The 15,583-nt window shown below is 46.0% G+C and overlaps 1 protein-coding gene across 3 annotated transcripts in view; it reads left to right on the plus strand.

The window, feature by feature from the left end:
* The window catches only part of NUDT21 (nudix hydrolase 21), a 200,835-nt gene that overhangs the window by 79,631 nt on the left and 105,621 nt on the right, over window positions 1-15,583 (plus strand). Inside the window, exon 1 of one of the 3 annotated variants that reach the window (XM_085640146.1) lies at window positions 7,622-7,941. The exons of 1 other annotated variant lie outside the window; for it this stretch is intronic. In XM_085640146.1, the coding sequence (XP_085496272.1) occupies window positions 7,820-7,941 (122 nt within the window). In that variant the 5' untranslated portion in view covers window positions 7,622-7,819. Of the gene's footprint in view, window positions 1-7,621; window positions 7,942-15,583 lie in introns of those variants that run through there. One more of the 3 variants, XM_085640145.1, reaches the window with a different exon arrangement.

Consider the following 15,583-nt stretch of genomic DNA (forward strand, 5'->3'; position numbering starts at 1 on the left):
GTTGGGAAAAATATATTGGAGGAGGGGAAGATCCCTGAGTGGGGGTATCATACATCTTCAGTTTGTAACCCTGTACTGTCTCTAAGATCCATGCATCTTGTGAGATCGACTGCCATGCCTGCAGGAAAAATTGGATTTGTCCCCCCAACATTACTTCTGAACACAAGATCAGTCTCACCTGCATTTCCGGCATCGTGCTGGTTGCCCTGATTGCCACCGAACCTGCCCTTCCGGAATTGGTTCCTTGCTCTCCGGGTTGGGTAGGAGGAGGAGTTGTTGGGGTCTTGGTACCCTCCTCTCTGCTGGTGATATTGGCTGCGTGGGGCGCCTTGGTTGTACCCCCGGCCAAACGACCGCCCTCGGTATTGTCCGGCCCTGCCGAAAACCAGCCGGAAAGCTCGCTTGAGGGAGTCTTGCGCTTTGTCTAAGCCACTGAAGGTGGCTACAAATGTAGTCAACTCCTTTAGAAAAGGTTGTCTGAATAAGAGGCCTTGAACCAAGGGCCCTGACTCTGAGGAGGATAATTCTGCCAGCTTGGGGTCAAGCTTGAGGAGGATGGAACGTCTCCTCTTGCTTGACATGGCACAGTTCGCGTTGCCAAGTTGGCACACCGCTCTTTGCGCCCACCCGATCAACTCATCAGGGTCGATCGCCATCGCTGACTCCTTTGCCCTAAACCCCAATTCTAAGATCTTGGTTAGTGGGTCCGACAAATCTAATAATTTGTCTTGGCATGACTTCCTTGCCTGATCAAGACCCTTCTTAGGGGTCTTGGCGTATTTCTTTAAGTACGTCAGCATGGTGGGGTCCACTTCCGGGGTTTCTGCCACCTTCGCTGTCCGTTCCGGTCTCGGGCATTCCGACCGTAGTTGTGCCCTGACGTCCTTATCGAAGGCCTTCCGGAGGTGCGTCTGGACATAATCCGCTACTTCCTGCGGCGGGAGCCATGCGGTTAAATTTGGGTGGACCATGTTTGCCAGCTCGAAATTGAGGAGCTTGGGTTGAGAGGGGGTCTCCAAGTGACATTCCTTTTTAGATTTCTTGGCAGGTCTAGGGACCTCCTCCTGCTCGGAAGCTTGGTCTGAGGAAGTGTCCCCATCATCCACCTGATAGGAGTCTGTGGTCCCTGCCTCCTTATCAGTGCTTGTATAATCGTGATCATTCGCCATGGCCCTGGCTAATCTCACAAAGTCATCCGCATGAGGGTTGAGTGCCTTCTTGTTACTGGGCTTAGGGCGTGAGCCCGTGTTGGGAAGCAGGGCGTAACTACATAAGTGACGCTTCAGGGGTTCAATAGCTGTCACTAGGGCTGTATTGACGGATTGCTGGACCCCTGCATCCAGAGCCTCCACGAGGTCTTGCTCCATAGAACCGGATGGTTCGCCCTCAAAGTACTCCTCCTCATAGAAGAATTCGGCCATGGTGACTGCTTGATAGAGATGGCCACAATATTCCATAGGCACTAAATTAGCTGAGGGTAAACCCGCAGTCAAGGATACCACATACTGGAAGGTCAAGCGGGAGAGGTATAACCCCAGGCAGGCCAAGGTGATTATATGGTGGAGGGAGGGCTTTCCAACCTCTCTAGTGAAAGCCTATGCGTAATTATGCAGCCCCCAGCGGCGACAATGCAGTGGGCATCAGCGGGAGGATTAGACGAGCCTTGGCGTTTTTTGAACCGGAGTGCTGTTCCTGCGCTCCGTGACAGCTTGAAATTGACACTGTAATATGTCACAAAATGGCCGCCGCGCATGCGCGGTGCGGGCCGCTCGTCCCAACTAAAAGAGGACTGCGTGTCTGCCTGACGTGCGGCCTCGCTCCCGTCACTCCCTCTCCACCTGGCGAACTACCGCGGGCATGACACGCCCGGCAGCGGAGGCGGAGCGCTCCCAATCGACGCGTTACAAAGACCGAGGGTCGCTACCGCTAACGAGAACATAAACCTGGTTTGAAGCAATATGAAATAAAGCTGACAGGCGACAAGCCCAGAATAATAGCACGCACAAGGCAGAATCAGAAATAACAAAGCATAAATGCAGACCGCATCAACACCTTAACCCATACGCTTAACCATACCACAAGAGTATAAGTAACAAAGGAAAGGCACTTAACTGGCTGCCGAGCAGCAAAGAAAGAGAACGTGGTTGCCTTGGACATGGCTTATATAGGGATAGTCTCTATGGTTGTTATGGGGCACTAGGTGCTCATGGGTACTGTAGTTTTATTTAGATAAGTGTTATTTTATTGGCTGCAGTAAAAATAAAGAGCAAAGAAAGAGAAGCATAATCGGAGCCTCCGGTCCTGACATAGAATACAAAGGAGTTGGGAGTGCTTTACATGAGCACCAGTTGCATTGCACAAGGACACATTAATGTTCTTTAGACACGGGGGGATTAAGTGATTTGCCCAGAATCACAGGATGTTGAGCTAGCGCCAAGTCTCGAACCATGGCAATCTTGAAATAACAAAAAGTGCACCGGCCAGACTTTAAAGTTTGAGCACAGAGGAGCAACATGGCTCACTTTGTATCACAGAAGTGTACAAATTACATTTACATTCTGTATGTTTCTCAACTGCATTGGGGTTGGCATAGCAAAGCGTACAAGGGAGACAGATGCCTAAAACATGCACTCTCACAGAGTGCTACAGGAAAACGAAAAAGAGAGTTCCCGAAAAGCAAGCAATCTTAGAAGAGCAGAAGGAGCCAATGAGAGAGGTGATAAAGTGGCTATGCTCTACGGGAGAGACAAAGACATACTGAAAGTGCTAAAACCAAGCAAGGGAGCCTTATGTTTCAACTTAAAAAAGCAAAAAAAAAGGTTGTAAAGAAAGTGCATTTTTGATACAACAGTTTGTTACTGAAAGCTGGGAAGGTGGTGATCCTGTCATTCTTGACCCCCATTTTTAGGTCTCGCCTAGCAGTGCGCATGCGCGCTTGGAAAATGACCTTTAGCCATCGATGCAGCTTTTGCCCTAAAAACGTGCATGCGTTCCATTGCCTTCAATGGCAACGCGTGCACGTCTGGAAATTCCCTTGCGGGATCGAGCTTGACACCATATGTTTGTAATTAACTTACAAACACATGGTGCCCCTGGCTCGCTCCCGCAAGGGAAACGCTTTGTGTGCTCTTGCACTCCCCCACCCCTCCCACTTGTAGTGCGAGGCGCACGCTTGTTAAAGCCTGCCACTGCAGACCAGGTATGAATGCAGATAGACCCTGCCACCAACGCTTTTCAGGCGAGCTGTACACTTGGCATGTGCTTTGCTTGCCATGTGCTTCAAGTTGGCTTTTAAGCTGTCCCGAATGGCCAGGCTTTCATTCAAAGGACTGAACAGCCTGCAATATTCCATAATTGTGTCAGAAAACAGATTAATGGATTGACTACATGAGCGAGTCTGTTTTTTGTTTACTTCGTTGTTGGAGTTGTGCTTCCGTGACCACTGTTTAAAAGTTGTTGGATGGACCTCTCTGGTTTGAGTTTCTTGGCGCTATGTCACTGCCATCCTATATCTGCATCAAACGCGCCGTTTTTTCGAAATGTGTAGAAAGTTCACATGAGCTGTGCGTTGCTCATTACATATTTCTGCAGGTAAGTGCGATTACCTTCTCCGAACTTCCTACACATTAAAGGTAAAGGAGGCGGCCGTGACGCATGAACCTCCTTGCAGACTTCAATGCTCAGACTGTGCTCGCGCCGCACACCGCAGACAGACGCCAGCGAGATGTGCAGCTGTTTTTCCGTTTCTGGCTGCGGGTCCAACCCTCGGCAAGCGCGTTTGTTGCTGAAACAAGGCCCCTTGCCTGGTGCACTGGAAACCATCTGCGAGAATGACATCTTGCCTGCTCGGAGGGAGCTAGAACCTTTTCATTAAGATTTACAGATGTGACGAGCCAAGAGGGCAGCCTGAATAATAGCAAGCAGTGTAGCCCATCTGTTCGACACAGGCACCTTTCTCTTCTGAAGCCGGAGGAACCGCATTTGTAGCAAGACAGTGTGCTCGCATGTTCAATTAATGTGCTTGCGCTTGCATTAATACAGTACAGCACATCCGTGCGAAAATACTAATTAACTACTGTCTAACAATCTGACTCTCTCTGTACATGCCCTGTTTAAAACAGTAATTGTAGCCACAAAAATAACATTTGTGAGCGCTCCGAAATTGTTTGTTACTGGAAAAAAAAAAATACTTTGATATTTCCTCGGTGCACTAACTCATAACTTGATCATGTTTTTTTTTTATTGTATTTGGATAATGATGCAAACAAATTAATAAGTGAATACATTTGTGTATACATTGAACTATTTCTTCCTGAAGGTGTTGAATGAAACCCGCTGTCTTCAAACAGGTGCAAATATCACATTCAATAAATGAAAAGGAAATGTGAATAACAAAACACATGGGCACTTCACAATACAGTGGTTTACTGCAAGAACTGAAAAGCATGCCATAGCTATGACTTGTGCAATTGGTTCTCTTTAGTGAGAAGTCCATAGAATTTCTCTCTCCTGCTCTTTTTTTAGGTCGAGCCTATAGCGGCAGCGTGCATACGCTGCTCTTTGTGAGGCATGCAGTATTCAGTATGGAGTCGAATCTCCGTCCATCTTTTTTCATTGGCTTAGTTCCTAAATGCTGCCTTCCGATTGTTTTTTGGCTTGTTAGTCCCTCCTTATGACAGGCATGTCATTTGTATGCTTCAATGGCTACTGGCCCCTTTACTTCGAGTGTTGCACAGTATGTTTTATTTAAACTGTGAGCGCTGTTTTCTTCCCGTACCTCCCCCTACCGCATTCCATGCCTTCTCGCCCCCCCACTCCTGTTGTTCGTGCCTTTTCGCCCGCCCGTTTGCAATGCAATAGGTCTTGCATAAATGCGAGTCCTATTGCATTCCAAATGCTTGTTTTCCCTTGGTCTCACTCCATTTTTAGGTCTCGCTTGATCCAGTGCATGCGCTGGTCTGGCCGAGACATTTAGTAGCTGCTTTGAAAAGTGCTACCAAAACGGCCACCAGCTTACTGTCACGCGCACAAGCGCGCACGCTGCTACTGCGCACGCATCCCTAGCATGCTTTAGCGCATCATCGCGATCACTTTCGCTTTCAGAGTGATCGCGATGACTTTCGCTTTTACGGCCGAGCGGCGTTACTTTTACTGCCGCACGGCCAATGCTTGTTGTTGCCATGTCGCTTTTACATTTTTTGCAAACCCCCAGATAAGAGAAGCCTGTGAGGATCTGCTTTTATTATTTCTCTTCTGCTGCTTTTTTGGTTTAAGGCGGTCCATCCGAGAGCACAGAGAACAAACTCTTTGAAGGCAGGAAAGCATTCTGCAACATGTAAGGAATGTAAAGTGTCAAGAATCCTCCGGTGGTACAGCTTCTGTGGATAACTAATTCCAGTGTGGGCTCTTTAAAACCCAGCCTTTTTTGTAACTGTTGGGAACACTGTGGCGTCTTCAGCAGATTTGTACCACACCTCAGCTGAACAACTGAATATTGCACTAGGATTCGGGTGTTCCTTCTCCTCCAAGGCCTCTCTTTTTGCTTCGGAGAGCAATAACATGAGTGTTACTAGTTTGTCACAGTGAGTAAGATCACGGAGTATGCAAGTAGGTCACTGCTTCAGTTCAGCTCAGCTGGAAAAAGGTCTAGGCAGATTCTCAGTCACATTCTTAAAGTTTATTCACAGACTTTACTGGAGGCTGTTTGCTAAGTCCCAGAGTAGTTGCCTTCAGCTCTACTCTTCTGAAACACCAAGTCCATTAATTGCCTGTTTCAGACCGAGTTCCCTTTTTTCTTTGGCCCACCTTTGTATTAGTCTGTGAAGGGATAAAACGTTTCTAAGTTGGCCCAAGTTTGGAAGTTTAATTTCTACCTACTTGTTATGCATTATTTATCCTCAAGTGTATTTTTCACAATTAAGTCTTAAAGATGTTCTAGTGCAATTTGGACCATTTCACGGAAAAATTGGTAGTTTTTATATTGTCTATTGAGATCCTGCATATCTTGATTGGAATGCAGGACAGTGTTCAGTGTTAAAGAAGACCTTTGTCTTTTTTGTCCATCCAGAAATCCGTTCTGACTAATTGATTTGCCTGCACATGAATCTGAGTTCCATCTGACTGAGCAAGTTAAGATGATCACAGTAGCATGGCCGTTCTGCTCTCAATCACCGTACAAGTGAGCATGGCCATTTTGGCCCTTTGCACATCTGTATAAATGAGTAACAACACTTTGATAGCCCAATATATGGAGTCGACAGTCTAATGGTGCAGACTGAAGACTTTGGAATGAGGTCGTTTAGAAGAGCAGGGATTCTCTATAGTTGGCTTCCATGTGAAGGTCAAGTAGTAAAGAATTATTTTGCTTGGGTTCTGGAGTGGATGAAATTTGTCCTTTGCTGTAAAAATGTTAACATGAAGCACATCCTGGATTCATGCTTGTTAGGCATGTCATTGCAAGATGTCTGGATGAATATGGGCTCATTAGAAGCCTTTCCTGTGAAAAGGTGTTTTCGGCACCCGTTTTGCTGACTCTTGTTCATACCATCTACCGTATAATTTCTTCACTTCGCATTACTAGTCGATTTCTGAAAAGAGCATTAAGGTCTGATGCCATGATTACTGCTGAAAGTCCTGCTTCAGTAGGAGTCGGAGAATTGCCATCTGGTTAATGCGGGTAGGTTGGTCTTAAGAGTGACATGTAGACCAGTGGGGACTCGTAAAATTGTATGTATCCATCCGTAGGTACAACAAGCATTGGCATAGCCAATAGGTCTCACTTTTGGGACCTTATAAGTATTTAGTTATGCAGCACAATATCCTTATAAGGTACAAGGTTTAGCCATGCAACAGCTGATGTTGTTGCACCAAGGATATTGTGCTGCAAAACTAAATACTTATAAGGTCCCAAAAGCGAGACCTATTGGCTATGCCAATGCTTGTTTCTCATTTTTCCAACTAAAAAATCAAAATGTAGCTACATTTTTTTTTCTTTTCATTTCCCTCTTAGGGAATGTACATACCCAGAGTACCTTTAGAATCCCCAATTATGTTGTTAAAAAAGGACGCAAATTTAGCGTGGATACCTTTTGGGGCAACAAATATTTCTAGCTTTAAACACGAGCTAACCCTGACGTTCAAAAGTAGGCTTAGACAGGGGGCGTGGCTGGTGGCTGAGCCCTAGCAGTCAATATGTTAACTAGTCTTCTGGTAGCCAGGAAGTAGTAGTCTTTCTTTCTTGTCCTACATTTTAAGAACATAAAAGAAGGATGGCAAGGGCTAGGTTCCGTTTCGCCATGTGAAAAAACACTTGGGTTGTTTAGATTACATTAGATGAAAAGACCAGATAAAGGGAAGATAGAGCTTCTTACACTCAGGACCCTTTTATAGGTGTAACGGTTAAATATTAATTTCCGTGTATAGCCTCTGGAACTCTCAACAAGGTTTCGAAACATTCATATTTTACAATACGTCCTTTAGTACTTTAATATATGTTTATATTCTGTATCGTTTTTACAGGAGAATAAAAAAATGTTGAAGGGCGCGTCAGGTTTCCTCCAAGATACCAACGGTGTTGCAAGATGGATTCGACTTTCCCCGGCAGTATTATTCTTTCTACCATGTCTATGATATGATCGGCGCGACATCGCACTCTGCCTGGGTTCACTTCCGGTCTGGCCTTGCCTCCTGTTCCTGCAATTGTTTCATCTTGCTGGTTTCTATGAATGGTGCTGTGCTCGGGTGCCTGAGGCGGCAACAGCGCTTGGTGTAGGCCGCCGCCGTGTGCTATTTACCCCCGGATCCGACCAGTGTTGTAAAAATGAGCATGGCGGTTCCGCCTCCCAACCGCTCGCAGACTGGCTGGCCCCGCCGCGGAGGGAACCAATTCGGTAACAATTACATGCAGCAGAAGCCGCTAACCCTGGAGCGGACCATAAATCTGTGAGTATATGAGACAAATGAGGGATGGAGTGTTTCCGCACCTCATGATTACGTCCGTGTAGTGAAATTGAAATATCACCATAGAAAAATGGAGGAGGTACGTTTCACTGTACACCGGTTAGCGCAGACATCAAGTGGCAGGCTTAGCGAAGCCTAGTTTACAGGGTGGGCGAACGACGAATCCCCGTCCAACTCGACTGACAACTGGCGTATTTAAGGAAAATGAGCAAATAAATAGGTTGGAATGGAGATCTGAACTCCCCGCCCCCTCCTCCCGCTCTGGACATCTGAACCCCCCGCCCCCCCCACTCTCTGTGGATAGTGCCAAGTGTTTTCTAGATCGCATGCAATGGTCATTGGTGTTGTTCTTACGTCGAGCTAGGTTCTGTTGCTTTTAGTTTGTGGTGCACAGGGTTGTGTATATAGGTCTAAGGGATGATATAGCTACGGTTAATTTTGTTAATTGGGGTTGTGTGTGGATGAGGTGTGAACATCTTTTGTAGCATGTCATTAGGGAGATACGTAAAAGAGGGTGATGTTATAAATGTGAGTTTTGGCTGTCATTTTGCAGAGATTTGAATATGGTGATGGTTAAGGGTACAGCAAGATTGTTGCACCATTCTACGTGTAGATGGTCATCCCAGGATGGCAAGGGCATAACAAGGAGAATCGCTGTTTTCATGAAGAATGAGTGTTGCATGGGATGTGGGTTGTGGTGAATTGTCTATCGTAGCATTTATTATGGTTTTCCTGTTTAATGTTTGCTGGAGAAATCTAACTCCTCGAGTTAAGTGGTACTGCTAGTGGTTACTGGTACTGTGAATGCCTTAAATTGTGAAGTGTAATCGGTCAGTCAGTCAGGATTTGTAAAGCGCAGCTAATCACCCGCTAGGGTATCCAGGTGCAGAGCCGAGCTGCTCAGGTGGCATCAGTTGAATAGCCAGGTCTTGATCCCATTCTGAGTTTCCTAAAGGAAGAGGCCATTACAGGACTTAGCACTGTTGCTTCGGTGGATGTGTGAGGTGTTGCAAAGGGAGGCGGAGCACAAGAGTCTGGAGGGTTGGCCGATGGTCAGACTGGTTGATGTAAGCTGGTCCTTGGTTGTGCAGGGCTTTGTAGGTGTGGGTCAGCCTCTTAAATTAGCATCTCTTTTTGATGGGGAACTAGTGGAGTTTCTTCAGGTGTGTGGTGATGTGGGTCCCTCTAGTGAGGTCGAGGATGAGTCTAGTCTCCAAGTTCTGAATGGTCTGCAGTCTCTTCAGGAGGCGTGTGGTAATTCCTGCTTAGAGTGCATTGCCGTAGTCCAAGCAGATGGTGGTGAGGGCTTGAGCGACGGTGCGTCTGGTGGAGACTGGGAGCCATCTGAAGATCTTTCAGGGCATGCACACCGCGAGGAAGCAGGTGAAGGAGACTACATTGATCTGCTTCTTCATGGTGAGTTTGCAGTCCAACATGATGCAGAGGTTCCAGGTGTGGTCCGTTTGGGTGTGTAGGAAACTGGCTCTCTATATAGTGTACTAAAACGAAGTACATTGTGCAGAGAGTCAGGTAGGTCCCCATTTGGTTTAGAGAGGCTAAAGTAGATAATACTAGTGCTACATTTTGTGGTATTGTGGGCGAGCAGTTATACTTATAAGAGGGTAGTGCTAAGCATTTGTTGTACTCACAGAGGCAATAATTGAGACACACACTCAGAATGAATCCAAGATAAATTTAAAAAAATAATTCTTTTTATATATATTTTCAAACAAACTAGGTTCAAAGGCAAGCACAGTATTTCTTATGCATTTTCAAAGCTAAACAAACAGTTCAGTTGTGCGCACTTGCCCACTATACAATCCTATGTTTTTAGAGTAGCAGTATCAGAATAAGCTTTATTCGGTGAGATAATTTGCAAGCCATAAAAGCATATACAATTTAACATGTAAACATTTGTATAAGAACACAGGAGTTAAAAAAAGCAAAATAATTTAAAAATGGCCAGTGTAATCAATACAGTACAAATCTGTGCAAAATCGCAATCTTAAAAGAGAAAATTGATCCAATTGTTATCATTTTCATAGGATAGTCATGAATTAGCCGCCCGCGTTTAGACAATTATGCATTTCTTCTGTACAGAAACTCATGTAGAGTAGCAGTAAGCCGAGGTCCAATGTTCTGAACTGTTGTTCGTCGGGTGTGTCCCGAATTCCGCAGGGAGTTTGTAGCTGGTGTGCTACAGGGAAGCGGGCCCTCTAAAGACAGGCTGCACAAGGGGACTTGAGGGCAAGTTTGAGAGCTCCCAAACGGGGCCTGGGGTTGCAAGGACCTTAAGGACAAGGGACCACAGCCAGTTTCGTCGTTGGCCAGGCGAGCTGGGTGCAGAGCAGGTAGGTTGGCCGGCCCAGTGCTTAAATGTGCTCCTCGCGGTCGGGGGCCACCAGCTGTCAGGGGCAAATTTAGGACTGCTGGGCCACTCTAGAAATGGGTCTCATTTTTATTGATGTCCCTCCACAACTGCTGGACTCTTAAATGTCGGTCTTGGTAGCAGGTCATCTGCTACTCCGAGAATTGTTTCTGCATGGCTCTGGTCGGCCTTGGTGCCCCCACACTTGGTGGAGAGACAGATCTGACCTTCCAGAGCACTAGTATCTCTCGTCAGTTGCTGTGCCGGTCAGGCCAGATAGCTGCAAGTCGGTGGACAGAACTCTATGGTTTCAGTGCCTGCGGACTTCAGGGGAGTAGCTCCTCTACTCCAAAGGAGTTCTTAGGCAGTTTGCGATGGCTGGTAGTCCTCTGGGGTTCTTAGAGGCCATACAGCAGCAGGACGAGACAGTTTCACCTCCGCTGTCGAGTCTTGAACGTGGCAGGCAGAGATTCCTGCCAAAACTCCGTAGCAGGCACTCCGCTCTTGGGTTCAGCAGCTCTTCTTTGTCCTCTTCATGTTTAGGTCGAATCTGAAGTTCAGGGCAGAGGGGTGCCACCTAAACAGGGGAGTACCGGGTAGTAGCCAATGGGCTACCCACCTTTAGGGTGATAACATCCTTTATATGAATACTTCCTGTGGGAAGTGGGCATAACCTTGACCCGAGCAGGCTAATTCTCTCCAACACAAGATGGGGTATCCTAAAAAATGGGGTCCTCATCAGCTTCCCCCCCTTAGGGGTGGTGCTGGCTAGGTGTGGGCACACCTTCTAATTTAACTAATTTTCCCATCTGTCCTCCCGCCAAAAAGTGAGGACTGTACAAGGGGTTTGGCATCCTTCACTAGTTGGTGAGCCCTGGGTCGCATTTTAAAGGTGACATGGCCTTTGAAGCCTCCCGTCCTGGAAGGCAGTTCCTGCTTGGATGAGGTGTGAACACCTCCGCCCAGAGCAGGCTTTGTTCCCGGCCTTTTGAGAGCGAAGACTCTCATCCCAGGAGGCCAGAAATCTGTCTAGTGGTGGCAAGCTGGCAGAGACCAGTCTGTAACCACACTATTAGCTGGTAGGTTTTCTGGGAACACCTCTAAGGTGCCCTCTGTGTGCATTTATTAATAAATCCAGCACTGGCATCTGGGTGGGTTTATTAAGGTGAGGTGTTTGGTACTAAACACTTTTGGGTACAGTGAAGCCATCATGCAGCTGGGGAACCCGTGATAGCAAGTGTCCGGCCCATGTACTCGTTAAGGCTTCCCTGTGCACTGGTAATATCTAAGGGTTAACTTAGACACCACTGGCACATAGCCACTTTCACAGATATGTCCGCACATGCTTATAGTACACCCTGCATTAGGGCTGTAAGGCCTGCCGTAGGGGTGACTTATCTATACCACATGTAGGGCTGTCAGGTATGGCACACAGGGATGTGTGCCATGTTGACTTTTTGGTATTGTCTGCACCAAGACATGCAGGCTGCAATGGCAGTTTGCATGAGCTTGGTGAAGGGTCCCTTAGGGTGGCACAGTTTGTGCTGCAGCTCTTAGGGACCCTCTTTAGATCCAGTGCTCTTGGTACCAGGGATACCATTAACTAGGGACTTACAATGGATCCCAAAGGGTTTGCCAAGTGTTGAACAATCTTACGTTTAGGGAAATAACACTGGTGCTAGGGACCTGGTTAGCAGGAACCCAGCACACTGACAAGATTGAACCGCATGCCAGTCAAAAAGTGAGTGTGATGGGGGGTGTAACAATGTCAAAAAGGAGCACTTTCCTACAGGGTCGGAGAGGTTCTCAGTTCAGCAGGCTATCAGGAGTTGTTACACGTGGAAGAGTTGTTTCCGAAGATCAGTACTTTTGTCTTGTCTGTAGTGAGCTTGAGGCAATTGTTTTGCATCCAGTCAGCAATGCTGGTCATGCATGGGTGGACGTTGGCCGTTGTGGTGAATGGGTCTTTGGATAGAGAGAGGATGAGCTGGGTGTCTTCAATGTAGGAGTTTCTGACCATGTTGGCGGAGGGGGTTGGGGAGGGCGGGGTGATATGAAGGCGTTGAACATATTGGGACTGAGGGATGAGCCTTGAGTGCTGTCACACATTGTTCTTGGGCTCCAAAGTGACCGGTGGAAGGCAAATTCATTTTTTTCTTCTTTTGAGGAAGGATGTGCTCCATTTGCGGGCATCATCTTGGATTCCAATCTGATCCGAAGCCTCTTGATCAGGGTATAGTGGCACGAATAGTCGAAAGCAGCTGAGAGGTCGAGGAGGATCCGGGCAGTCGCTTCATCCCGGTCTAGGAGGCTTATGATGTCATCTGTGGCTGCGATCAGGGCGCTTTAGGTGCTGTGGTTTGCGCGGAATCAGGATTGGGATGCGTCCAGGAGATAGTGGTTCTCAAGGTATTCCGTCAGTTGGTGGTTGATGGCCTTTTCGAGGACTTTGGCAGGAAACTGGGTCAGGGAGATGGGTCAGTAGTTCTTAAGCTCTATGGGGTTGGTGGACGATTTCTTAAGGAGGGGCTTGACTTCAGCATGTTTCCACTCATCTGTGAAGGTGACTGAAGTGATGAATGTGTTGACGATATCTGTGAGCTTGTTGCTGATGGTCCTGCTGCTGAGGTTGAACATGTAGTGTGGAAAGGGGTCCATGGAGTGCATGATGTCTGTGAAGCTCTGTGTGGGGAGCTGGTCCCAAGCGGTGATCCAGTGGTTGGAGATTTCGACAGTGGGAGAGAGGATGCTCAGGGTTTTCGGCAGTGGCGGGTTTGGGGTTAAAATTGTTTGTAGGGGGAGACGTTGTGGAAGCAGTGCGCCAGGGTGTCACATAGTTCTTGGGAGGGGTGATGATGTTTTCAGGTGCTGAGGGCATGGCGAACTCCATGAGCTGGCTTCAGAGTTGGGAATTATATCGTTGCAGCTTGAGGAGAGTTTTTTTTTTTTTTTTAAATTATCATTTGGTAACTCATTTAAATATTAAGTTTACTAACTACAAAAGAGATGTATAGTATGCTTGAATTCATCATTAATTTTTACTAATCACTGTAGGCTGCGTTCCTTTCCATTCTTTTTTTTCTTTTTTTTTCTTTTGCTCATCTGTCATTACAGACAGAGTTAAGTCACTTTCAGATCAGTTTTGGTACTGTTCACCAAAAAAACAGAAAGGAATGTGAGGGGTATACCCAGACATGGGTCTTGAACGACTGGAATATGGCCCAAGGTAATTAATTACCAGTGGCTCTGAATAATTAAAGTCTTATCATTTATAGTTATTTTCTTTGAGTGAATAAAAAATGCCCAGTCACTTGTCTTAATCTATTTGGCTGAAGCTGCACCTCCTCATGAGGCACAAGAAGGCTAAATACAGTTTGGAGGTGCTTGCAATCCCATCTTGAAGGGTCATGGCCACTCGTTCCCACGCTCGTTTTCATGTTCTGCGTTTTTTGTCTTAATCTTATTTCATTTCTTTGTATGTGTCCTTCTACATCTGCTTACAGTGCCCTGCGACTATCCTGCTGGCAAGGGCCAGCATAGCCCATTAATCATCATTTGCAGATTTGTGTTTTCTGACAAATGTTTGTGCCCTGCGTTAGACACCAGGAGAACTAACTTATCCTGCCTGCTTGAGTGGAGGTGTAGCATTATGTTCAACTTGTCAAACGTGGGAGAAACAATACTTCAGTTTGGGGCAACTGCACATCTAAGAAGGAACCAATCCATTTCAAGGTTTCTCCAGCAGTAATGGGACTGCAAGGTGCTGATTTGCCTCGTGTTAGTATGATATCATAGGTATGGTGCAGATCAGTTTTGTGTTGGGGTCTTTAGTGCTTTCATGCAATTTGTCATGGCTCTCTTGCTACTTCTCCTCTGTAAACTGCAAATCCAGATCTTTCTTCCATTTCTTTCTTAAGGGAGTCTTCAGGGACTTGTCATCTGCTTTAATGATATCCTAGTTCAAAAATATATTGCCCGTCAGTAGCCCAAATGTTCTGAAATATCTGTGTACTGGCAAATTGATTTGTTCAGCGCTCTTCGTGGAAAACCCCCATATTCTGCTGTATTGCTGCAACTACCTCCAGAAATCCGTGTCAAGATTTAATATTTTCCTTTTATCTTCAAATTACTTGAATGACTCTCTTTTCAGGCACCTTTTGATCCAGTGTAGGCTAGTTGTATTCCATTTCTTCAAGTATAGTCTTCCACCGTTACGGTGGTTTCAGGAGCAAGCATTCTTATTCCACAATCGTGCTTGTTCCATTCCCTTAATGTTTTATTCAGCACACTTTCCACAGATATCTAATGAGCCAGGGTTTCACTGTTCTGAAATATCCTCCATGCAGTGGAAGAGATAAACAGCTAAATAAGTAGTTGCTTGTGGGATGATGACTTTAGTGCAAGGAAATTCTACTTATGTCTGAAAGGGGTAAATCACACTATCTTTTAAAGTCATATTCAGACAGTGCCCACAGCTTGTAGGTGTTTTCTTTTACTAGGGATTTCAGGTGTCATAAAATTCTTTGAGATTCCAACCTTTCATCGGTCGAGGGAGGCAGTTCAGTCTTCATTATCTTCCATCCCAATAGCGATTCAAGCTTGCTAGTGGTGTATACGTTTTTAGGGAGAACATATTTTGGTTGGCTAAAGTGGGAAAGGGTGTCATCTGCATATAGCAATATTGGATAGATGCATATTTCATGGTTCTAGCATGAGGATAAAGGTAAAGCTAACTAAAAGTGCTAAATTGTGGGCGATTTTGGTGGTCAGAACTGGGATTACATTACTAACCACACTAAATGTTGCTTAGAGCAGCTGCATAATTTACCGTGTGTTCAGGAAATAATCAAAACTGACTTGGATGTCAAATGCATTTTTGAATAAGTATTCCACTCATCTGTGTATTAGAGGCCTGTGAATGGGTGCAAACGGAAATAACTGGTTAATGGTATAGCATTGACAGTCATCTCACCAGATATAGCTTTTGTTATGGAATAGATTTAAGTTGTAATAAATGCAGATTCAACTGTTCTTTTGGGTGGATGCTCTGCTATCCAGAGAAAAGTATAGTGATCAGCTTTTAGGATGATCGCAGGAGAGCTGAGAAGGATTTACTTAACTTGGTTGTCATTTTCTCTGGCGGGTCGAACTTGCTAGGACTTTGCATGCCAACACTCAAGTGCTTGCGAGCGTGTGGTAAATGGGGATGAAACTGTACACAGCTGACTTTTCCTGACAGGAGAAACTAGTCCTGAA

This window comes from Triturus cristatus, chromosome 12, assembly GCF_964204655.1.
Source record: "Triturus cristatus chromosome 12, aTriCri1.1, whole genome shotgun sequence".
Classification (NCBI taxonomy): Eukaryota; Metazoa; Chordata; class Amphibia; order Caudata; family Salamandridae; genus Triturus; species Triturus cristatus.